Genomic DNA, 20,219 nt, shown 5'->3' with positions numbered 1-20,219 from the left:
AGGGGAATTTTCCAGTGCATTTAGCCTATTTTCCTATTTATTGGGATTTTCACTTATTATTTTTAAGTGACTTTCCAACAAAAGTAGGTAGGGCAATTTTGCTAAGTTAATATATAAGCAAACCCAAGTTAGCACTTTCTGGCAGAAGAGGCAGCAGGAGCTTCCCGCTCAACAGGCAACTTCTCAGCAGTAACCCCCCCCCCCCCCCCCCTCTCCCCCCCCCAGCAATAGATGCTCGCCATACCTCCCTTCCCCTTGGCGTTTTTCACAAACCTTCCTTCGCCGTGAAGTCCTCCACCTTCTGGCGCTTGTCCCCCTTGCATGATCGCCCTAGAGGGCCATTCAGCCAGCGTTTTCATTGCAGAATCGCCATAGCTTCAACAGCGTTTTCCTTCACAAAAACGCCAGCAGACTTCAGCCATTTCCAGCGTTTTTCAGCCCAAACACAAACGCTAGGGAATCTGCTGTTTCAGCCTTGCAAAAACGCAGTTTTCAGCCTATGCACAGTAGCAGATTAGCCCCCAAGTTGGTTGCAGATGATCCCCCATTTTCAGCCATAAAAACGCAGCCAAAACAGTCATTTTCAGCCACCGAAACAGTCCCCGAATTCAGCGATTAGAAGCCTACAAATTTCAGCCATCGAGTCGTCGTCGTCATCGGCATAGTCCCATTGCATCAGTCCATTGCATACGCATTGTACACCTTTGTGCAATCAAAGAATAGACAACTCTCGCCGACGAGAGTGGGGCCTTCGGAGGAGGGTTTTACAACCTCTCGGGTGTCGTATCTCTTCTCTCTCCTTCTCTCAGTCTCATTCACTTGCACGCACAATATCCACTCACTTTGTTCGTGACCACAGCACTCTACAAGACAGAAAGCTCTCTCTTTCCCTAAAGAACTAAAAGGAACCTTGAGCAATAAAGATCACTAATCTTGAGAAAAACAACATTCATTCCGCTGCACCTTGTCTTAGCCACTTTGAATTAGTTCTCGTCTCTTTAACAAGCTCTGAGCTACTTGCAAGTAATAAGCTTTATAAATTACAGACCTCTAGCTGAGCAATATGACTTTAAAAAAAAAAAAGGTGGATGTCATATTGTGAACAAACTTTTGCCACATTTAGTTGCGTGTTAAACACCTCAGATTAGCAGCAACATACAAAACTAGCTTTCAAGAGGCTTCGGTTAAAGAGCTTCCTCACTTAATGCAAAAAGAAGTTGAAGTTTTGAAAAAAATTCCAAAAATGGTGGTTTACAGAGATTATGAAACAGCTCAGAAGAGGCTTTGCAACAGCCTCTTTCACAAGGGCCTCTACATTCACCACATTCAGAGAACCAAATCACATAGTTAGACAGAGTTGGTATGCAAAATCCTTTCAAGACATAGACTTTATGCAAGTTTCAAAGCAAAATCAGGTTTATGTTTTTAAAATAGAAATCTGTACAAATGAGATCGTATATCAGCAATATTCGAGCATGATTAGCTTGGTTGGCCTGGCAGTAACTGGTACAAAAAGATCACTTGAAGCGATTGAATGCAGCTTATCTTGGAAGTAACGATATCGGGCAATCATAGTCTATATAGTTGCAACGGACCAGAATGTCAACCATGCATCCTATAAGCCTCGAACGCCTCTGGTATTTCACATTCTGCACAACAAAATCAAACCAAGAATTTTGAGATGCATATGGGGAATCAGAAGTCACTACTACAAATGGGTTTATCCAAATGGCATCCACTCATATGCATGAAATATAAATGCATGTACACACAGACGGAAAGCCTTAACCATTATACGCCCATACATAGAGCCTTCATGTAGGACAAAACACATGTGACCAGAGATGCCCTTGTCCACTTATCTTCACATCATTCAGAAATACCAACTTCCATCCATTCAAGTGGGCTCAAACAGCAATGTCCATGTCCTCAAGAATAGTGCATTCCAACCATCCTTGCCTCTTCCAGTTTTTTTATCCACCAAACGCTAGTTGTTCCATTGACTCCAAAGAAGTTGAAGAAAGTGCCATTGACCTGTTCGAAGTGGTAGTATAAATGATTAAAGTGCATCCACTCCATATAATTCAATGTCTATACACTATTCTCAGCCCCTTCTGGTGCCACTTTTACATCTCACCTCTTATCAACACCTCGGTTCCTCCTCATCAGAGTCATCCAAAACCTGTACCGGCATTCTATCCCTCAGCCATTTCATTTGCGCTATTGCACCAAGTGACCGTTGATAAATCTGGCACCACTTAAGATGTTAGAAACTGATGAGCTTCTTAGAAAGCATAATTCCCTTCTCTACCAAATGTCAACCTTACCATTTTCTCATTGCACATTGGAAATTGGATAATCACCATAGGGTAGCAAGGGTAAGGCTACTCCACATCACTCCCCTCAAAAGAATGCGCCTTTTGTACTGGCTTAATCCACACGCACCAGTGTGATGCGGTCTAGTGACCGAATTAGAAACAATATGATGCCAATACTTTACAAAAAAATACAGAGGAGGAGCTATATAATTTTCTCTTAACATACACCCATGTAACATAGATAGAATGAAGAAACCCCTGTATAACTCAAGAAATCCCATGCTCGGTATAATTCAACCATTCCAATTTGATATATTCTTCTTTACAATCCTAAAAGAATATATTGTACTTGAAATAAAGACTCCATGCATAGGATCCAAAGAAAAGTTAAGAAAGTGGAACTACACAAATTGATACATTTAAAATAAGTGTCAATTACCTAGCTACAATGGCTTGCAGAGGAGCTCCTCTTAAAGGAAAAGGAAGAAAAGGCAACCGCGTGACACTAATAATGCAACTTTATCCAACCAGCCTTAGGTAGGCCAAAACACTCACAAGGAACAATCCTATTAGAAGCCTCTTTAGATATATCCAATGTCAGAAGCAAAGATCAGTATAGAGTCTCACACATAACCATGGCATGCCAAATTACTTGTGTTCAACGGTTAGAAGGTTTGTATAGTACTCAATATTTTGCGGAGATGCCCGAATATGGTCGAGCAAGAAATGAGAGTGCTTAAACATTTTAGATAAGCTATACCACCACCATACATAGCAAGGTTCGAAAAAGGGTTTTCTATGATTCGCCCTCAAGAGTTGCACACTAGAAGGGTGTCGAGGAGGCAAGGTTGTGAACACATTCTTGAAGGCAACATGTAGCTTTGCATCATCTATGCCATCAACGACAGGAGCCCACGCTACCAACAATGAAGCTCTCTCAGAATTTGAAAGAAAAATCATTGTACCATGCTCAATAGATATGGCCCCTTCAAAGATATTAATTAGAAGAGATGCAATATTCGGAGATGCCGTAAAGAATGCAGGCAGGTAGGCATTGATGACCTCGAATGTGCTAGACCAATTCGTGATCATTTTTGCGATTTCGGCTTTCTTAACTGCATACAAAAGAAGTGTGTAAGTGAAAGAAACCCACTCATCTCTCATTCTTGCATACCCAGCGAAGAACGTGTCTATCAACACTGTTGTATGACCATAATCGAGCCCTGTCCTTAACAAAATGTCATTCGAGTCTGAGAGAAATCGCTGAGTGAACTCTGACAAGACTTGTAGGAACAATGGTTTGTAGAAACTTTTGATCATCTCATAAGGGGCATTTGTCATAGCATCTTTCACGATCGCCTCCACTTCTTTGGATTGAAACGGAACAATTAGCTTCGTGAAGAACTCTTTGAAGATATGTAACTCATCTAAGTGCTCGTCAAGTCTCACAACAAGATCCAAAGAGCGCGGCAGGCCCATGCTAGAGACTGCATTTCGTACGGCCCTCTCCTCCTCATCCGACCATGGCGCCGCTGCTAGATACTGCATGCACACATCCACACACCCTTTGAACAAGAGGTGGTCTGCACATCGCATGATTTTGGTTGCATCTAATACTGACTTGATTAGCATCTTTGGATGGTCTGAATCCACCAAGAACTTGAAGCAAGCCATGTAATCTTCTGGAGAACAGTGCGGGATACATCGTAGCTTCAATTCACATATCTTTTTAGGGCCAATCCACTGCCATGGCTCCCTCAAGCTCGCTTGAAAGAAAGGAATTCCTGAGAGACGGGCGGAAGCAGCGTACACCACAATAGACCCCAATTGGTCTTCCCAATCGCCGAGGGCAGGTATTAACAACTTGACATCGCAATCCTTCTGAGGCTCTTGCAAACAAACTATCTTCACCATTGTGCTCTCTAGAAAATTGAGCCAATTTCAGGAAAATTGGTGAACCAATTTCAAGTGGGCTTGAATCGGCAGACCTGTAGGGTGTAGTCGGCCCTTGCACCTACACGTCTGCGCAGTAGAGTAGCGGTACCTTCGATTCCAACACTGTGCAAGTTGTCACGTTCGCACAGCGTGGGCTAACTGCTAACTATTGTAACCGCTTCCTTCGCTGCTGCCGGTTGGAGAGATTGCAATAGGTTAGCTTGCTGGTGTTTTTAGCTAAGCTCTCATCGTTTACGTAGTCAATCTTCCGGAGAGTCGTCGAATTTCCAATTTTGAGTTTGCAAAGCTCTCAAACCTTTACTTCCTAATATTTCCACGCTTCAATCTATCTTTTAAAATAGTTTTCGTCCTGCATAAGGAATAGAGGGATGTGGAGCTTTTTGGTGCGATTCATTAACCCTTGGATTGAATTGCTGAATGTTCTCCATGTGGCATTAAAGGGTCTTTAAACTTTAATGTGTGCATAGACCTATGTGGCCTATATCCCCCCCTTCTCTCTCTCTCTCTCTCTCTCTCTCTCTCTCTCTCCACCATATGTAGGCCATCATGAGTCCTCACTGTTTTCTTTTTCGGGCAGACTTTCGTGTGGAATGGAGATTACTTGATAGCACCTATGATCCAGGAGTGATTATGAACCAGCGTAGCCATCGTGGAAGATATAGTTGAGCAATGCTCGAAAAAAAAGCATTTACTTAGCTATGTTTTTTAAGACAAATTAGTCAGACAATTAGGATTTATGTCAAAATTAAGGTATTATTTGGGTTTATAACTAAAATGACCAATTTTTTTACCTGGAAAATCAAAGTTCAATAAAATTACAATCGAAAATTTTTATTTTTAACCAAGAAATTTACACTACAAACCGGAATATGTGAGTATTGTAACTGAGACCCCACTTAAACTACACCAAGGCATCAATCAACTATGCGATGCTTCCACATCAAGGCTATTCACACATGCATGAAAAATGTTAAGACATTAAAAGGCTTAAAGTAAGGTGGCATGGGCAATAAATAGGTTTGTGCGCTATTCGTCTTGCATCTATCGAGTCGTGAGCAATAGTTTATTGGTAGGACGTTTGCTTAGTAATCTTGGGGTAGTGAGTTCGCCCAAAGCCCTACCCAGATGGTATTTTTCCTTCCAAGAGAACAAGCATTCCCTTGTGATTCTCAAAGCATTCCCCTTACCCATTTGACGGTGTCATGGATGCAAAAATTTAGTCCATTCGAGAAGCTTCTAGAAGGAAGAATCTGAAAGGTTCTAAAAACGCTTAGAAGGTCCTGGAAGATAGAAGATTCTAGAAGCATCGTGAAGATTTGAAAAGTTCAAGATGGTTCTAGAAGTATTTGAAACCTTGAAGAAGAACCTTAAAGGTTCTAAAAAGATCTAGAAGCTTGAGAAAGAACCTAAAAGGTCTTAGAAGAACTAGAAGCTTCTAAAAGGTAGAACCTAAAAGCTTTTTAACCTCCTTAAGCTTTAGTATAAATAGAGGTCTTGGCCCCTTAGTCTTGCCAACACCATTTGTGAGGCTCTTGCAAGGTAAGTCCTCTTCCAGTTATTGTCTCGTGTTCGAGTCTTGTTCTTATAATCAATTCTTGTACTTCAATCTTGTAATTTAAGTCTTGTATTCAACTTTGTTAATCAAATATTAAGTCTTGCAATCAAAATTAAGTTTATAAACAAGTCTCAACTTCTTGTTAATTGTTAGCACCTCCTCTCTCTCTTCTCTAGCTCGAGATGCGCTCATAACAATAATGTCACGGATGCAAATACATTAGATCATTTGTAAGCTTTTAGAAAGAAGAATTTCAAAGAATCTTGTTATGAGCACGTCTCGAGCTAGAGAAGAGAAGGCGCTTACGATACAAGGGCTTGCTATTTGATTGTTTGAAACACTTGACCTTGATTGTACACCTTGATACTTGATTACGAAGCTTGGAGTACAAGAATGGTGTTTGATGTTTGAAACAGTTGATCTTGTTATGAGCACATCTCAAGCTAGAGAAGAGAAGGCGCTTGCGATACAAAGGCTTGGTGTTTGTTTGTTTGAAACACTTGACCTTGATTGTAGAACTTGATACTTGATTACAAAGCTTGGATTACAAGAATGGAGTACAAAGGAAGACTCAATTACAAGAACATTGCTAGATAACAAAGATAGGAACTAAAAGAGGATTTACCTCGCAGGAGCCTCACAATTGGTGTTTGTAAGACTGAGGGGTTTGTAGCTCAAAACCTTTATTTATACTAAAGCATAAGGAGGTTAAGATGCTTTTAGATCCTATCTTTTAGAACCTTCTAGTTCTTCTATCTCCTCAAGCTTCTATATCTTTTAGAACCTTCTAAGTTCTTCCTCAAGCTGCCAAATACTTCTAAAACCTTCTTAAACTTCTAGAATCTTCTCGATGCTTTTAGAACCTTTTAGATTCTTCTAGGTGTTTTATGAACCTTTTAGAAGCTTTCACAGTGAACTAGATGTTTACATCCATAACATACAGTGTTTTCTCCTCTTCAAGAGAGCAAGCATTACCTTGTAATTGTCAATCATTCCCCTTACCCATTTGATGGCCTTCATGGTGCTTCTTCCTTTCTAACAGAACAAACATTCCCTTGTGATTCTCAAATAATTTCCCTTGCCCATTTGACGGCCTTGGATGCAGGCTATTTCCACACCTTGGATCCCAACTGTCAATTAGAGGGCCATTGGATCCCCACTAGAATTTGGGTGTCAATTAGAGGCGTATCTCATGTTTTAGCATTCGAAGAGAGAGAGAGAGAGAGAGAGAGAGAGAGAGAGAGAGAGAGAGAGAGAGAGAGAGAGAGAGAGAGAGAGAGAGAGAGAGAGACTTACTAGAATGTGGGTGTCAATTAGGCTCGTTACACACTAATGGGCAGGCACCCACTATCTTTTTGGGGTGGATGGGCGTGTTTTACATAGCTGCTTGCTCCATTGGAACTTAGTATTAAACAAATGGGCCCGCTTTTAGTGAAATGCCTGCAGCCTATTGGTTGCACATGCCTTTTGATGTTGTTGTGATGCGAGTTCCATCCCCGCCCAGAGGTGTTTCAATGTCCATCCGCTTGAATGCTCGACCTTTTGCAGGCCGAATAGCAGCTCGCTGCCTGGAGTCCACTCTAGTGTGCTCGACTTTTGGGCAGGTGATGTACACTAATGGGCATGCACCCACCATCTTTTTGGGGTCGGTGGCATGTTTTACACCCTTGCATGCCCAATTTGAACTCAATATTAAATGAATGGGCTCACTTTCCATGTAGCCTACTGGTTGCACCTACCTTTTGTTGTTGTTGTGATGTGAGTTCCATCCTTGCCTAACCTTGGGCAGGGGAGTTTTGTTGTCCATTCGCTTGGGCACTCAAACACCAACTCGCTTGACTTTGGGCAGACTTTGGGCAGGCGATGTGTAATCGTCCTTAAGGCAGGGCCTTGGATGTGGAGCCCTATTGGAATTTTGGTGTTAGTAGAGGCGTGGCCCTGCATGTGAGTAGTCTCATCCCAAGAGCGAGCGAGTGAGCTGATGCCTCCACGTCTCTATTTGATACCCTCATTTTTTAGAGGGTGTGCCTGAAGAGATACAAAGGCGTGCATGAAGAGATACAACTACTCATTTATTCCTTCACAAGATCCTCTTTAAATAATGGTGTGGATTGAGATCTAAACGGGTGGAATACGCAAAAATTGAGATTACAATGGGTGTAAAAGCCTTCCGGATTACTTCACATTACAACACGCCTTCATACGCCGGATGGCTTTTATAGATGGGAGTTGTGTGTACAGTTGAGAGTAGAGTGTGCTTCCTGTGTGAGGTGCATTAAATGTATTACAAGCAAGTGTAACTAATAGGTGTAGCTTCTTTGTTTCTTGCTTCATTTTGCATCTAGGACGATTTGAATGATGAAAACATATTGATTTGAAGTGTTCAACTCTTGCTTGTACACATTGAGAAGGACACACATTGAGAGCTGAAGCTTGGATATCTTCCCTTTCCCCCCTTAGGAGAGGGCTCAAATATCAATGACATGAAGAAGCTAGCGAAATGTGGTGGAAGAGATTGCCGACAGTGTGACAATAGCGAGAGTTGTGGTGTATCGGGAGCAACAATGAATCTACGGAAGGAAGGGATTTGTTACTTTGCTGAAGGGCTAGAAAAGGAGGTACCTTAATGGTGCCAATGAAAATAAATAGTAGACTTGATCGTGTTGGACACCATGGTGAAGTTGAGGCACATAAGGATGTTGAAGTAGCATTTTGGGTGAATGATGGTAGGGTTGCTGCCTTTTTTGTAATCTTCAGGGTTGCTAAAAGGATGGTGGATTTCGATGAAGAGCCTACACGAGTCGCTACTACTAGGAATGGGGAGTGTAAGAACATGAGTCCTACAGGCAAGGCCACTAGCATGGCCAGACAATGTGTATGCTAGGGGGAGACTAGCACACTACATTACTCTCCTCCTTTCAGTGGTATCCGAGCTATTTTGGGAAAGGGGAAAAGCAGGTTGCATGTGCATGCGACACACATCTTCTCTCCCACGATCCGTAGGCAACAAGCGGGGAAGACGACGGCCTACATTACAGGAAAAGATAGGTACAATTCTCTGTGCGTAGCAGGAGTGAACAGACAGCGAGCAACAGCTATCACCCACTACCACCCTCCACAACAGGTGACCAAGGCAAATCCGATTAGCAACTCTACGACACCGAGGCTTCGTTTGCTGAGCGCGTAGGAAGGCCCTCTAAACCCTTGCATGAAGGAGGGTTGAACCCACTCCATGAGGGTAAGAGGCCAACAGCCTACCATCCAAGCTATTGAGACTTGTTGTATACAACAAGGAAAAAGGAAAGATAGCATACTTGAGTTGACAAAGAAAGCTAGAAGGAAAGAAAAGCTACAAACTTCAAGCAAGCAGTTTCACCCTTCCTTTTCACTCCTTAGAGAAAGGAAAGTTTTCTTTCAAATTTCTTTTTTCTTCAAGAAAGAAGCTTCACAAGTGAACAAAAGCCTTCACAAAAAGGACAAGTTTTTGTGAAAAATTAACGAAGGTGTTCTTACGAAGAACAAGACGTGAAGCGCTACAATTCCGCAAGGCGAGGATCGCATGCAAAGCAAAAGTTTTCGAATATAAAAAATACGACTTCAAGCTTTACAAGGTATAAGTGATGTTTTTTTTCTCTCTACATTAGCATGTGTTTACCATGTCCGGTGAGGATATCCCATCTACACACACTTTTGATTTTGAGCATGCACATCACAATTCGGCCACCACGGGCGTTGCCGACATTAATATGCATGACGACGATGATCTAGGAGATCATGGTCTTGTAGGTATGGCTGCTTTCAATACTTTGGAAAATTGCAAAAGCGTACTTGAACACAACCTCTCTGCATTAAATGCAATTGTTACAAACCTTATCGAGCTACTTATGAAATTTATGAATTCACAGACGGCTCAAGGAGCCCAAGTTGGCACGGTCCAAGGAATCCAAACTTGTACGACTCAAGGAGTTCATGAGACAAGTGCTTTAGAAGATGCAGAAGGTAGAAATGCATTACTTAACAATATCACCATTCCTGAGTTTCACGATGAAGAGCGTGATCGCAACAAGGATGCGGTCAATACGTTCCTACACAAATGGAGTGATATTCATAGGCTGAGATACACCGCAAATATTAAGACAGTTGTGGAAACAAGTCTCTCTTAAGAACAAGGCCTATAAGTGGTGGATGACAATTCCAATAGATGCTCATCCTCAGTCTTGGGCTGCGTTGCACGCTTCTTTCTCCAAAGAGTTTTTGGACTCCAATGAAGAAGATAAGAATTGGTTAGCATGGGAAGCATGCCGCATGTTTGGTCTCTATCTCACTCAGTATCTTTTTAAGTATCGAGAAATCATATCAAAACTAGAAGTTCTAAGTGAATTCCAAAAGATACTGGGTTTCAATAGGGGTCTTGATTAAGACTATCGTCTTCATGTCAAGACCCAGCATCCAAAAACTTTGGAAGAAGCCATCGCTATGCCCAAACGTATGATGATGACCAATTGAGGAAGGTAATGTTCCCTACTTAAAGCCTGAAAATTTTGCTAAGAGCAATTTGGCTAAGATCCAATGGTGAGGTAGATCTCCCACACGTTCCAAGAGGAACAAGAGACAATCTACCTCTCCGTGCTCTCAAGAGGCTAAGAAGCCTAACCAATCACGAGATACTCCATGTGAGTCTCTCAGCACTGCCAATTTTGAGCTTGCAAAGAAACACAAATTGTGTTTCAAATGTCTTTCGGATCAGCATATCCTCTTTTGCAAGGCAAAGAAAAGGCCATGCACACGGTGCAACGCCTCACATTAGATTCATCTCCTAAATATTGTGTTGTAGAGGTTCTTCATATGGAAGAAAAACACGAGTGTTGTGTGCTTGCTTCAATGTGGTAGCCCACCTTTGGCCCCCATGAGTTGATTCGCATGCATGGCACTATTAACGAACAACGTGTTCATATTTTAGTGGATAACGGTGCAACTCATAACTTCCTGAACTATAAACTAGTTAAGAAATTGAAGCTTACACAGACTCCCTGCTCCGAGGCTTTCCAATCAACGAGCAAAGAAAATCGAGCGAAACTAATTTTTGAGCGAAAATGAGCAACACCCTTGAAAAATTGATGAGACAAGAAAAATTGGTGATTTGATTTCTGAGCATAATACAACAAAGAAAATTGAGCGAAGCCAATTTCATAGCACCTCAACACAAATGGTTGTACATTAATTGCATTACTTCTCGAGCTTGACAAAAGTGCAATGGTTATGTTGGTATGCAAAGGCAAGCATTTAATGATATCCATAACACTTGCCCAGTGTTGGATGTTGTCTTGGACGTCCTCTTTGATAAATATTGGTGAAATTTTGGAATTGATATTGCTTTGCAATGGAGAAATATACAAAACAACCTTGTAGAATTGAGAAACCTCATGATCAAGTGTCAACTTTGATCTCCTACAGGTGATAATCAAACATAAGCACTAGTCTCTGACCTCGTTGAGGGCCATACACAGTAACGTGTCTCCTCATTGCACACAACAGATGTTGAACATAAAGTTGTAAACAAATTTTTGAGGATGCAAGTTTATGTAATTTCAGCAGGTGATATGAGATAAAGAATGTTATTGCAATATGTTACTGCTGAATTTGTGAGGGCACAATTTGTTTTGCATGCACAAAGGGTCTATGCTCAGCAGCCATGGATGATTCAAGGAAAATATTATAAGGCCACACTCTTGAGCCTCAAGGTGGAATTGATGTTGTCATGGCAAGCATGATGAACAAGCAAGCCACTGCAAAGGGGTCTTACATGATGGCAAGCGAGTTTTTTCGAGTGACAAAAGAAATGAGCAAGTCCTTCAATAAAGTTAGTTGTGAATAAGAGAGTTTTTTAAAAGTGATAAGGGAAAAGAGATGGTTGTAGAGTATGACAAAGAAGTAGAGATAGTCTCTACGTAGAGATAGTCCTATGTCGATGTGTAATTGGCTATCATCCCCCTCATCCACACATGGAGCCACCTCGAACACTATGTGAAAAGGCAGAAGCTCCAAAGTAGCTTCTTGCCTAGTTGTCTCTAGATCTTCGATCACTGAACCCAACCCACAATGTCTGTAATTTCACTCTCATCAACATTATTATCAAAATCTTCTATGACAAACACTGAACTGACTTGATCACTGTAGAGTGGATCATGAGTCAAGCCCTTCCTCGTCTTTGGGAACCACGACTAATTGTTGGACTACATATAGTGAATGGCCTCATTGTTTGAGTCTTTAATTTTTACGTGTACGAGACATACACTTTCAAGTGGCCAATAATGTGAACTCATGATATCATAAACGCTTAAAACACATAGACTTTTCTTCGCTTAAACTACAACAAATTTTTTGGTGAATATATTAAACTTGATCATAGTTATATTAAGAAGAAGGAAAAATGACCAAAATACCCTTGAAATTTGTGGAATTCCGAAAATACCCCTCAAATTTTAGAAATTTCCAATATACCCTTGCATCATTTTGGAATGTATTTGCCCCAATTTTTACATACCCTAATGTTTATGACAACGGAGATCTATTTTTAGTGTCTTAGACAAAATTATTCACCAATAAGCTCACAAATAGAGGCATATGAGTCCAAAAATGATGAATGATTTCATCTAAAGAGGCCTCAATACCATTTAAAATCTTAAATCTATCATCCGTTATTGTTATTGTTATTGAGGAGAATCAATAGTCCTATGAAGAGTTGTGAAAAAAAAAGATTTTAGAGATGTTTGCAAGGTTTATTAGGGGTATTTTGGGAATTTTGATAAAATTGAAGGGCATTTTGGGAATTTTTTACCAAATGTGAGGTACTCATTGGGAACTTTTAAAATTTGAGGAATATTTTGGTAATTTCTCCTTTAAAAAAAGCTCTCGTACTACAAGAGGTTCTTCATATTAGCGACGCTAGTTGTGCGACGCTCAAATGTTAACATCCACGACGTCGCTATGGTCGTCGCTATGCTATTTGAAGCATAGCGACGAGCATAGTGACGCCGACAGAGGTAAAAAATAAATTGAGAACGCTAAAAACTCAGATCTCAAATCTGAGTTTCGACGCTCTAGCGAAACAGGTAAACTTGCGTCTCCCCCTCTCCCTCGCTTCCCCCCCCCCCCCCCACACACACACACACACACACGCACACACACACACGAGGAGAGGAAGGAGAGCTAGGTATGCTCCTTCCTCCTCCTCCCTCTCATGTTCCCTTCCCCTCTTTCTCTCTCTCCCTCTCTCTCTCTCTCTCTCTCAAAGACACAATGTGTGTGTGTGTGTGTGTGTGTGTGTGTGTGTGTGTGTGTGTGTGTGAGAGAGAGAGAGAGAGAGAGAGAGTACACACACGCATAAACAAAAAACACATACACACACATTGAATGTACAAAAAATTACACACATGCATAAACAAAGAATGCACACACACACACACACACATTGAGAGAGAGAGAGAGAGAGAGAGAGAGAGAGAGAGAGAGAGAGAGAGAGAGAGAAGGCAAAAAGAGAGAGGTAAGGGGAGAAAACAAAGAGAGCGAGAGAGATAGATTAAACAAAATAGAGAAAATATAAAATGAAATGTTATATTAAGATTTAGGGTTCGGTTAGATTTAAAAATACATTTAAGATTAAGTTAAATTAAGATCTAAGATTAGGAAAAGTCGAGAAGGACAAGTGGAGGAGAGAGAAGGGACAGGTGTAAAGGTGGGAGGAGAGAGATTTTCTCTCCCAAACATGACAGGCGGAAGGAGATTAATGCGATCCACAAGGGACATGGAGATTTTTTTGGCAGGCGATGATATGGTATTCTATTACAATCCCTGCTCACACACAATGCATTCTCTCTCTCGTGCTCGTTTGAAGGTAGTGCTAAGACTCTCTCTCTCTCTCTCTCTCTCTCTCTCTCTCAACAAGGAATGGATGAATTTGTGCGTCAAAGCATGTAGATCTATTGGATGTGAGAGATATCCCCCTTTTTGACCTCGCATCAGTGTTGCTACCTATCAAAGTTTGGCCTTATTGTTGGAGGACCAGGAAGTAGTAAGTGGAGGGAGAGAGAGAGAGAGAGAGAGAGAGAGAGAGAGAGAGAGAGAGAGAGAGAGAGAGAGAGAGAGTCCGCCGGCCATGGTCCACACAAGAGGGAGACGAGCATGTTGCCATGGCGAGGGAAGAAAAGGGAGGGACCATTGCACAGAGGGGGCGATGCTCGCTTTGCAGACTTGAGGATGGCAACGGGCAGGATACTTTGTCTTCGAGTCATGGCTGTATACAAATGGCTAGTGTAAACCAAAAATGGCCGACTAAACAAAAATGGCCCGTATAGAATCTAAAGGGAATTCCCAAAATACCCCTCTAATTTTAAATTCCCAAAATGCCATCCAAATTTACCGAAATTTCCAAGATACCCCTGGTTGTGAGATTAAATATATGTGCATATAAAAAATTTGCAACTTTTCATAAGAAGATTGATTGTCTATCAATAGAAGATCTACCACAAAATTGCCCGTTGCTATCTAAACTACCATAATATGGCGGAAGGGGGAGCCCTTTACACGTGTCAAAATCTGCGACATGAAGGCTAAACTCCAAAACTGAGAGAATCCCCTGTGCATGTGGTAAAGAGGGAGAGAGAAAAAGAGAGAGAGGCTGCCCCAAGGCGGCATGCCGCACTAGTACAACATATGGAAATGCCGGCTGATGATACAAAATGTTGGTGGATACTATACAGCTACAGATCGGCTAGCTCCTTCGGTTTCACCGGCTGCGTGTAAGGGTACTGCAACAAACACAACACACCATTAAGAACTTATAGATGTACAATCATATACAAATACTTCAATGCCAGAGTTTAATAATCTCACCTCTCCACCCCGTCGATCCATGACCCAGGTGATGGGACAAAATCCTCCTCGAAGTTCGCCCAGCCGCCACTCCCCAGGTGATGGGATAATCCCGTCTCGATGCGAACTCTCGCTGCATCCCTCTGCTACTGCCACCTATCTGGACTGGTTGTCCTCTCCTCCCTGATACCCCTCCACTCCTCTCTTTCAAGCCGGTCAGGTTTGGCATTTGCTCCCCATTCGTCTGACCTCTGATGCTTCATGTAGTCGCGCATGCACCTCCTCATACAAGCATCGTCAAATGTATTCTCCAGAGAGGGAACTGGAAACTCCCGATGCAGCATAGCAATAACATAATCCTTGGAGGCTTTATCCTGAGCCCTCCAAGAGATCATGAGAGTGTTTCGGAAAACCTGTCTACACAACTGTCGTATGCATCCCATCACCTGCTTCCCCTCAAGGGTCATAATGATGTCACCGGACATACGATTGATGAGGTAGGCGTATCCCTCTAGCCCGTCCCTCTCATGAACTGTAGCAACCCTGTCCGGTGAATGCTCATCGTCAAGGCCTCTGGGCGACCCCGATGCAGTGTCCGGGTCACTCCTCGGCGTCTCCGACACAGTCCGAGACACCACTCTCAAACACGTAGGTAGTATAATCCTTCGGCATAGTCTGAGCAGTCTCACAAGCAGGGACACTCCTCGGTGTGTTCTAGGGACTTTGTGACACATGAGCTCTAGAAACGACGTGCTCCTCGCCACAGCAACCACCACCGCCAAACTGTCGTGAAAGTCTGATATGCCGACTACGTCGGCTCGAGGCCGACACAGTACTGCACTCCGAGTGCGATGGAGACTGAGGCTGCAATCGCGAAGGAGGTGATCCGTCTCTGCTTATAGATGCTGCTCGTCCCTCCACTAGATCTAGTTGATCAGGTGAAAGAGACGCTAAGAAGCGCTCTATGTCCGCCTTGCTCGGGCGAGCACTCCTGCTACCATGATCACTCATACTGATGGAGTCCAAGAACTTGCAATTGCCCAAGAATATAGAAACCTGCATATATAAAATAGATTAGACATACCGCTCTCTCTCTCTCTCTCTCTCTCGTGATAGATAAAGATCTGTCGCAAGTAATCGAGAGGCATTCTAATGTGCACCATGCATGACTATCCCAGACTAACAGAATGCTTAGGTGATTTATCCTCAAACTCAAACTCAAACACTATAAATCTTGGTTTTTCTCAAGCTTATCTATTGTCACGTGTATACATGTAGGGCTTCAAACAAGCGGATATAGAGCAATGTCACATGTGGACCTAGACTTAATGCACGTCGGGCGTCCTCACTAAAGAAGCAAATCTACGAAGGTCATCAAGTGAATCTTCCAAAGAATCATGAGTTACACGATGGTTTTTTGGGAAGAGAGCCATCGAGGATATTTGCAAGTCTGCAGTCCATAGTTGACATTGGAGAGTGGCTAGACTTGAGAAATTTAAATTGTGTTTAATGGTCATCGCTACCACTCCAACCCGAAGGTGTCCTCAAAGAGCAGACAGATCTTGCTCTTCTAATGAAGAAGCAGGAAGTGTGCATCGCTACTCGTTAAGGTTTAATTTGAAGCCAGCTTGAACTCCTCGTCATAGGAATCCCTCCCCCTATATGAGCCCCCCCCCCCCCCCCCCCCCCCCCCTCTCTCTCTCTCTCTCTCTCTCTACATAGGAATCCCTCCCCCTATTAGCTATAGTATAGATTATAACTTGTCCATATTTTCTTCTCCATTCAATATTGAGATTAAATGTTCGTGTGTTTAATGTAGGTATGGATGATGATGAGTTTCTTTCTTCTTTGTCACCCCAGCAGAGGAGGTGGTACGAGGAGCGTCATCGCTCTGGAGCACCATCACGTCGTTCCAGTCCTTCAGCATCTCCCTCTGTTTCAGAGCATTCAGCACGCTCTGAGACTTTGGTGTCGACGAAACAATCTTCACACTCATCTAGGCATCGACGCTCTAGTGGTGGTGGCGGCGGTTGCTGTGGGGATGCCGCTGCTAATGCCTCGACACCACCTTATGTTCCACGAGGCTCCTTACCTTCCTCTTCTTTGCCCGCCCCAACACCAGCAACGACATCACCATCTATGCCAGGTTTTGCATGACTATCGATCGTTCCTTGCTACACACCACTAGCTACTTCTCTGGGAGTCACCCCAGTCGGACACTGCTCACTTCGAGGCCCACACTCCAGTGGAGATACCTGGCGTCCATACCCCCATCGAGATGCCACTAGAGACACCACTCGAGACCCCTACTGAGACACCCAGGTTCACGCGTCACAGGCGATAGAACTTACTATACTCGGTGGACATTAGCGGCCGCATCATCTTGGATGACGAAGGCAAGAAGGTGATCTCGCGCATGCGCGGTCTTTGCTCTCAGCTGTTTCGACACTACATACTAAACACCTGGAGTGAAGTGCCAAATGAATTAAAAGACAGAGTCATCAGCATGCTGCATGACGAGTTTCCTATGTCAAATCGGGATGAGCGCTTCAATGAAGACTTGATGAATGTTCGTATGCACGAATATTGCAAGCACAAGCGTTCTGAAGTACAAAAAGCAATAAAGCATGGGTGGAACAGACCAGATTGACTCGCCAAAGAAGATTGGAAGAATGCGAAGCGAGCAGCATGCGAGAATCCTGACAAGTGGAAGCAACAGAAGGAGGCAGCCAAAGCGCGAGTAGAGGAAGGAAGCTTACACCACTTGGGGAGCGGCGGGTGGGCATCATTTGAGGCCGATTTTGTAAGTATTTTTGCATTGCCCTTTAGGTTTGGTAATTACGTCTATTTGTACTTTTAAATTCTAACGTAATGTATTCTTTGTATGTTTTGAATAGTGGTCGATGAGACAGGGCGTGACCCCACACTGTACGAGTGCGAGTACATGGGTAGAAAGGGCTTAAACGCCCTGATGGACATTCTCAGTTCTCGTGGCGGCATGGTTAGTATTTCACTTTACTCTTTTACATTTGTTGTATTTTAATGATAAGCTAAGAAAATAGATTGTTTTGTAATTATATGTTTATACTTACAGAAAGACTTATTGTTTTTTTTGCAAAATTCGACAGATACACCGCTTGGACACGATGAGACGTTTGATTAGACGAGGTCAGTTTATAGCACTAGTTTTCTTTTGTCATAGCATGTATAATGAGATGACGTGTGTACATCTTTTTATGACTATTGAAAAACAATGTATTTTCTCAATTATGACAATTGCGTTGTAACTATTACATTTGCAAAGCTTAACAATCAAGTGATATTGCTTATGATGTGTATCTTTTTGTCATTGATTTACTTTCATCAATTCACTTTCGTCCAATTACTTTTGTCAGTTTTGTATCTTTATTCTGCAAACAATACTATGCATGATGGAGTTAATGGTTATATTGTCTTGTGGGTGACTACTTTAGGTCTATACCTTGCACTTTCTTTCAAAGGTGAATCTGTTCTTATCTTCGATTCATTTAGGTATACTTTATTCTGGAAACATTCAATATGGCTCTGCCACCCAAAATATTTTATTCTCGAGCGTCGCTATAAGCGTCTCTATATAAGGTTATACAATGTCGCTACCAGCGTGCTAGAGAAGGATTGCTAGCGTCACTATAGGCGTCGCTATATAGCGACCCTTATAAAGATGCCTATAGCGAGGTTCCCGTAGTGACGCTTTTAGCGACACCAAGGAGTAAAAAAACCAATGTATTTCCGTCGCTAAAAGCGTCACAAATGCACGTAACCTCTTGTAGTGTCGGGCATGTTGGCGAAGCAGGATAGATACTAGTGTGGGTCCACGATGCCGTGACCCATTTTTATAGGTGTCCGGTTTCTCCAACATGTCTGAGAGCCTTTAAAAAAAAAAAAATGTTACCAATTTTATATAAAAAATAAAAACATCTACAAAAGCAGTGCGTAGCTCCATCGGAGTAGCTCTCAGATTCACCGTCACTATTAGTGGCACCTGTCCATGCTGGAACCGATCCATACCATCGTGGATTGATTTGGATAATGATCAAGAAGGTCATATGAACACCTACTGAAGATGAAATTATTTTAAAAATTAAAAAAACCTTTAGAGTAGGTAGCTTTTGATTTGCTATGATTAGGAACTTGCTGGAACCAATCAGCGCTGGCGCGGACTGGTTTTGACAGGTTTCACAAGGACTAGAGATTGGCGTCAGTGCTGCAGACTCCAACTTCATTGCATTGCTCTCTGTGAACCCTGTTGAGAATCTACTGTGTCCTTCTTATGTTTGTTGTTCGCTCTGTCCAATTAAGTAAAGCCTATAGAGGCTGATTTGAGAGAGAGAGAGAGAGAGAGAGAGAGAGAGAGAGAGAGAACACGTACATCACCAACAAAGTCGAAGCTCTCCATTTCTTGTGCGTAGCGGAGCTTGCCATGGCAGCTACAGCCGTCGCCCCCACCTCTCTGAACAAGGCGTGCCCTAGCAGCGGCCTCAGTGAGTCACGGCTCCCCGCCCGCAATGGGCTCGTCTGCTTGCCCACCTCTAAGGCTTCTTCATCTCTGAAGCTTGTCTCCAATGGCAGCCGACTCTCCATGAGTTTTGGCCCAAAGATAGAGATGAACCTTGCAGGACCAGCGGCTCTCGCCCTTCTATCTGCAGCGGTCATCCCTGATATTGCAGAAGCAGCTATTCCAGTCACTCAAGAATCTCCTTCTAAGTGTGGTGGGTAGTGGTGTTGTCCTTGTTGCCATCAGTGGTGCAGTAGCGGCTGTTTCCACATTTGATCCTGTCAAAAGAAAGTGAGAATGGAAAAGAAGGGCTGGCTCATGGCTCTCTGAAACTGAAAGCTATGCTGCCCCTCGTCGTGACAATGTAAATCAACACCAGGGCTTGTTTCTTGTAATACAACTTTCTCTTGGTTTTGAGAGAGAGAGAGAGAGAGAGAGAGAGAGATATGGGTCTCGTCGCCCTAGTGAAAAGAGGGAGACCTTTGCATGTGGGCAAGGGAGATTCGAAAAATTTGCTCGCAACTTTGCTGTGTATGAATATGAGAGAGAGAGAGAGAGAGACCTTATCTATAGATTCTATCTTACAAGGGAATTTTCACTCGTTTCCTCACACCGGTGATGGCGGTGTCTGTCCACAACCACCTATGTATATGCCCATTGCCTCTACTAAGCACCTCGGTTGGTGAGGCCCTTCTTAATAGTCTTCTTGGGGGAGCTCCATCGATGAATTTCCACTTTGTAGACGATGTCGACCATATACCTCCCCAGAATGTCCTTGTTTTTCTCTAGAGGCTGGCCAACAAGGGTCTTTTGTACCTTCCACCCTTGCTCTCAAGGGCAGGGCTAGTGATTTTTATCAATTGTTAATCCAAAAATAGTAAAGCTCAACCGACCATCACGTTGCAAGGAAGGTTTTCCTTTATTAGGCAAGCACTCTCTGTGTCCTCTCTTTATCTACCTCGTTCGGCCCATCGTAGCCCAGCCA

General features: G+C 42.8%; 2 protein-coding genes and 1 pseudogene across 3 annotated transcripts; 1 reads left to right on the top strand and 2 right to left on the bottom strand.

The window, feature by feature from the left end:
• Positions 1-1,213: 1,213 nt before the first annotated feature.
• LOC147441277 (uncharacterized) lies at positions 1,214-4,313 on the bottom strand. The gene is made up of 2 exons (XM_086483688.1): positions 2,138-4,313; positions 1,214-2,034 (listed from the first exon to the last, which is right to left on the bottom strand). The coding sequence occupies exon 1, from the start codon at positions 4,230-4,232 to the stop codon at positions 2,967-2,969; it is 1,266 nt and encodes a 421-aa protein (XP_086339814.1). The 5' UTR covers positions 4,233-4,313; the 3' UTR covers positions 1,214-2,034; positions 2,138-2,966.
• LOC147441276 (putative xyloglucan glycosyltransferase 6) lies at positions 1,214-4,530 on the bottom strand. Of its 2 annotated transcripts, XM_086483689.1 has the most exons (4): positions 2,328-2,366; positions 2,151-2,248; positions 1,806-1,812; positions 1,214-1,649 (listed from the first exon to the last, which is right to left on the bottom strand). In XM_086483689.1, exons 1-4 carry the CDS (start codon positions 2,364-2,366, stop codon positions 1,542-1,544), a joined length of 252 nt encoding a protein of 83 aa, XP_086339815.1. In that variant the 3' UTR covers positions 1,214-1,541. The 2 variants fall into 2 exon arrangements, 1 of the variants encoding a protein (XP_086339815.1); XR_015184361.1 differs by lacking the exons at positions 1,806-1,812; positions 2,151-2,248; positions 2,328-2,366 and adding an exon at positions 4,307-4,530.
• Positions 4,531-19,006: 14,476 nt separating this feature from the next.
• On the top strand, positions 19,007-19,584 carry LOC147441275 (uncharacterized; annotated as a pseudogene).
• The last annotated feature ends 635 nt before the right edge of the window (positions 19,585-20,219 follow it).

Source organism: Adiantum capillus-veneris, chromosome 15 (genome assembly GCF_014529385.1).
Source record: "Adiantum capillus-veneris isolate H3 chromosome 15, ASM1452938v2, whole genome shotgun sequence".
NCBI classification, from domain to species: Eukaryota; Viridiplantae; Streptophyta; class Polypodiopsida; order Polypodiales; family Pteridaceae; genus Adiantum; species Adiantum capillus-veneris.
Note: the sequence above shows the minus strand (reverse complement) of the source record. Positions and strands in the feature narration are given on the sequence as shown.

Coding starts and splice junctions, on each gene's coding strand:
- LOC147441276 (XM_086483689.1), bottom strand. CDS start 2,366: ATGGTGATTATCCAATTTCCAATGTGCAATGAGAAAATG. Junction 2,249..2,327: donor CAATGTGCAATGAGAAAATG/GTAAGGTTGACA, acceptor AAGTGGTGCCAG/ATTTATCAACGGTCACTTGG.
- LOC147441277 (XM_086483688.1), bottom strand. CDS start 4,232: ATGGTGAAGATAGTTTGTTTGCAAGAGCCTCAGAAGGATTGCGATGTC.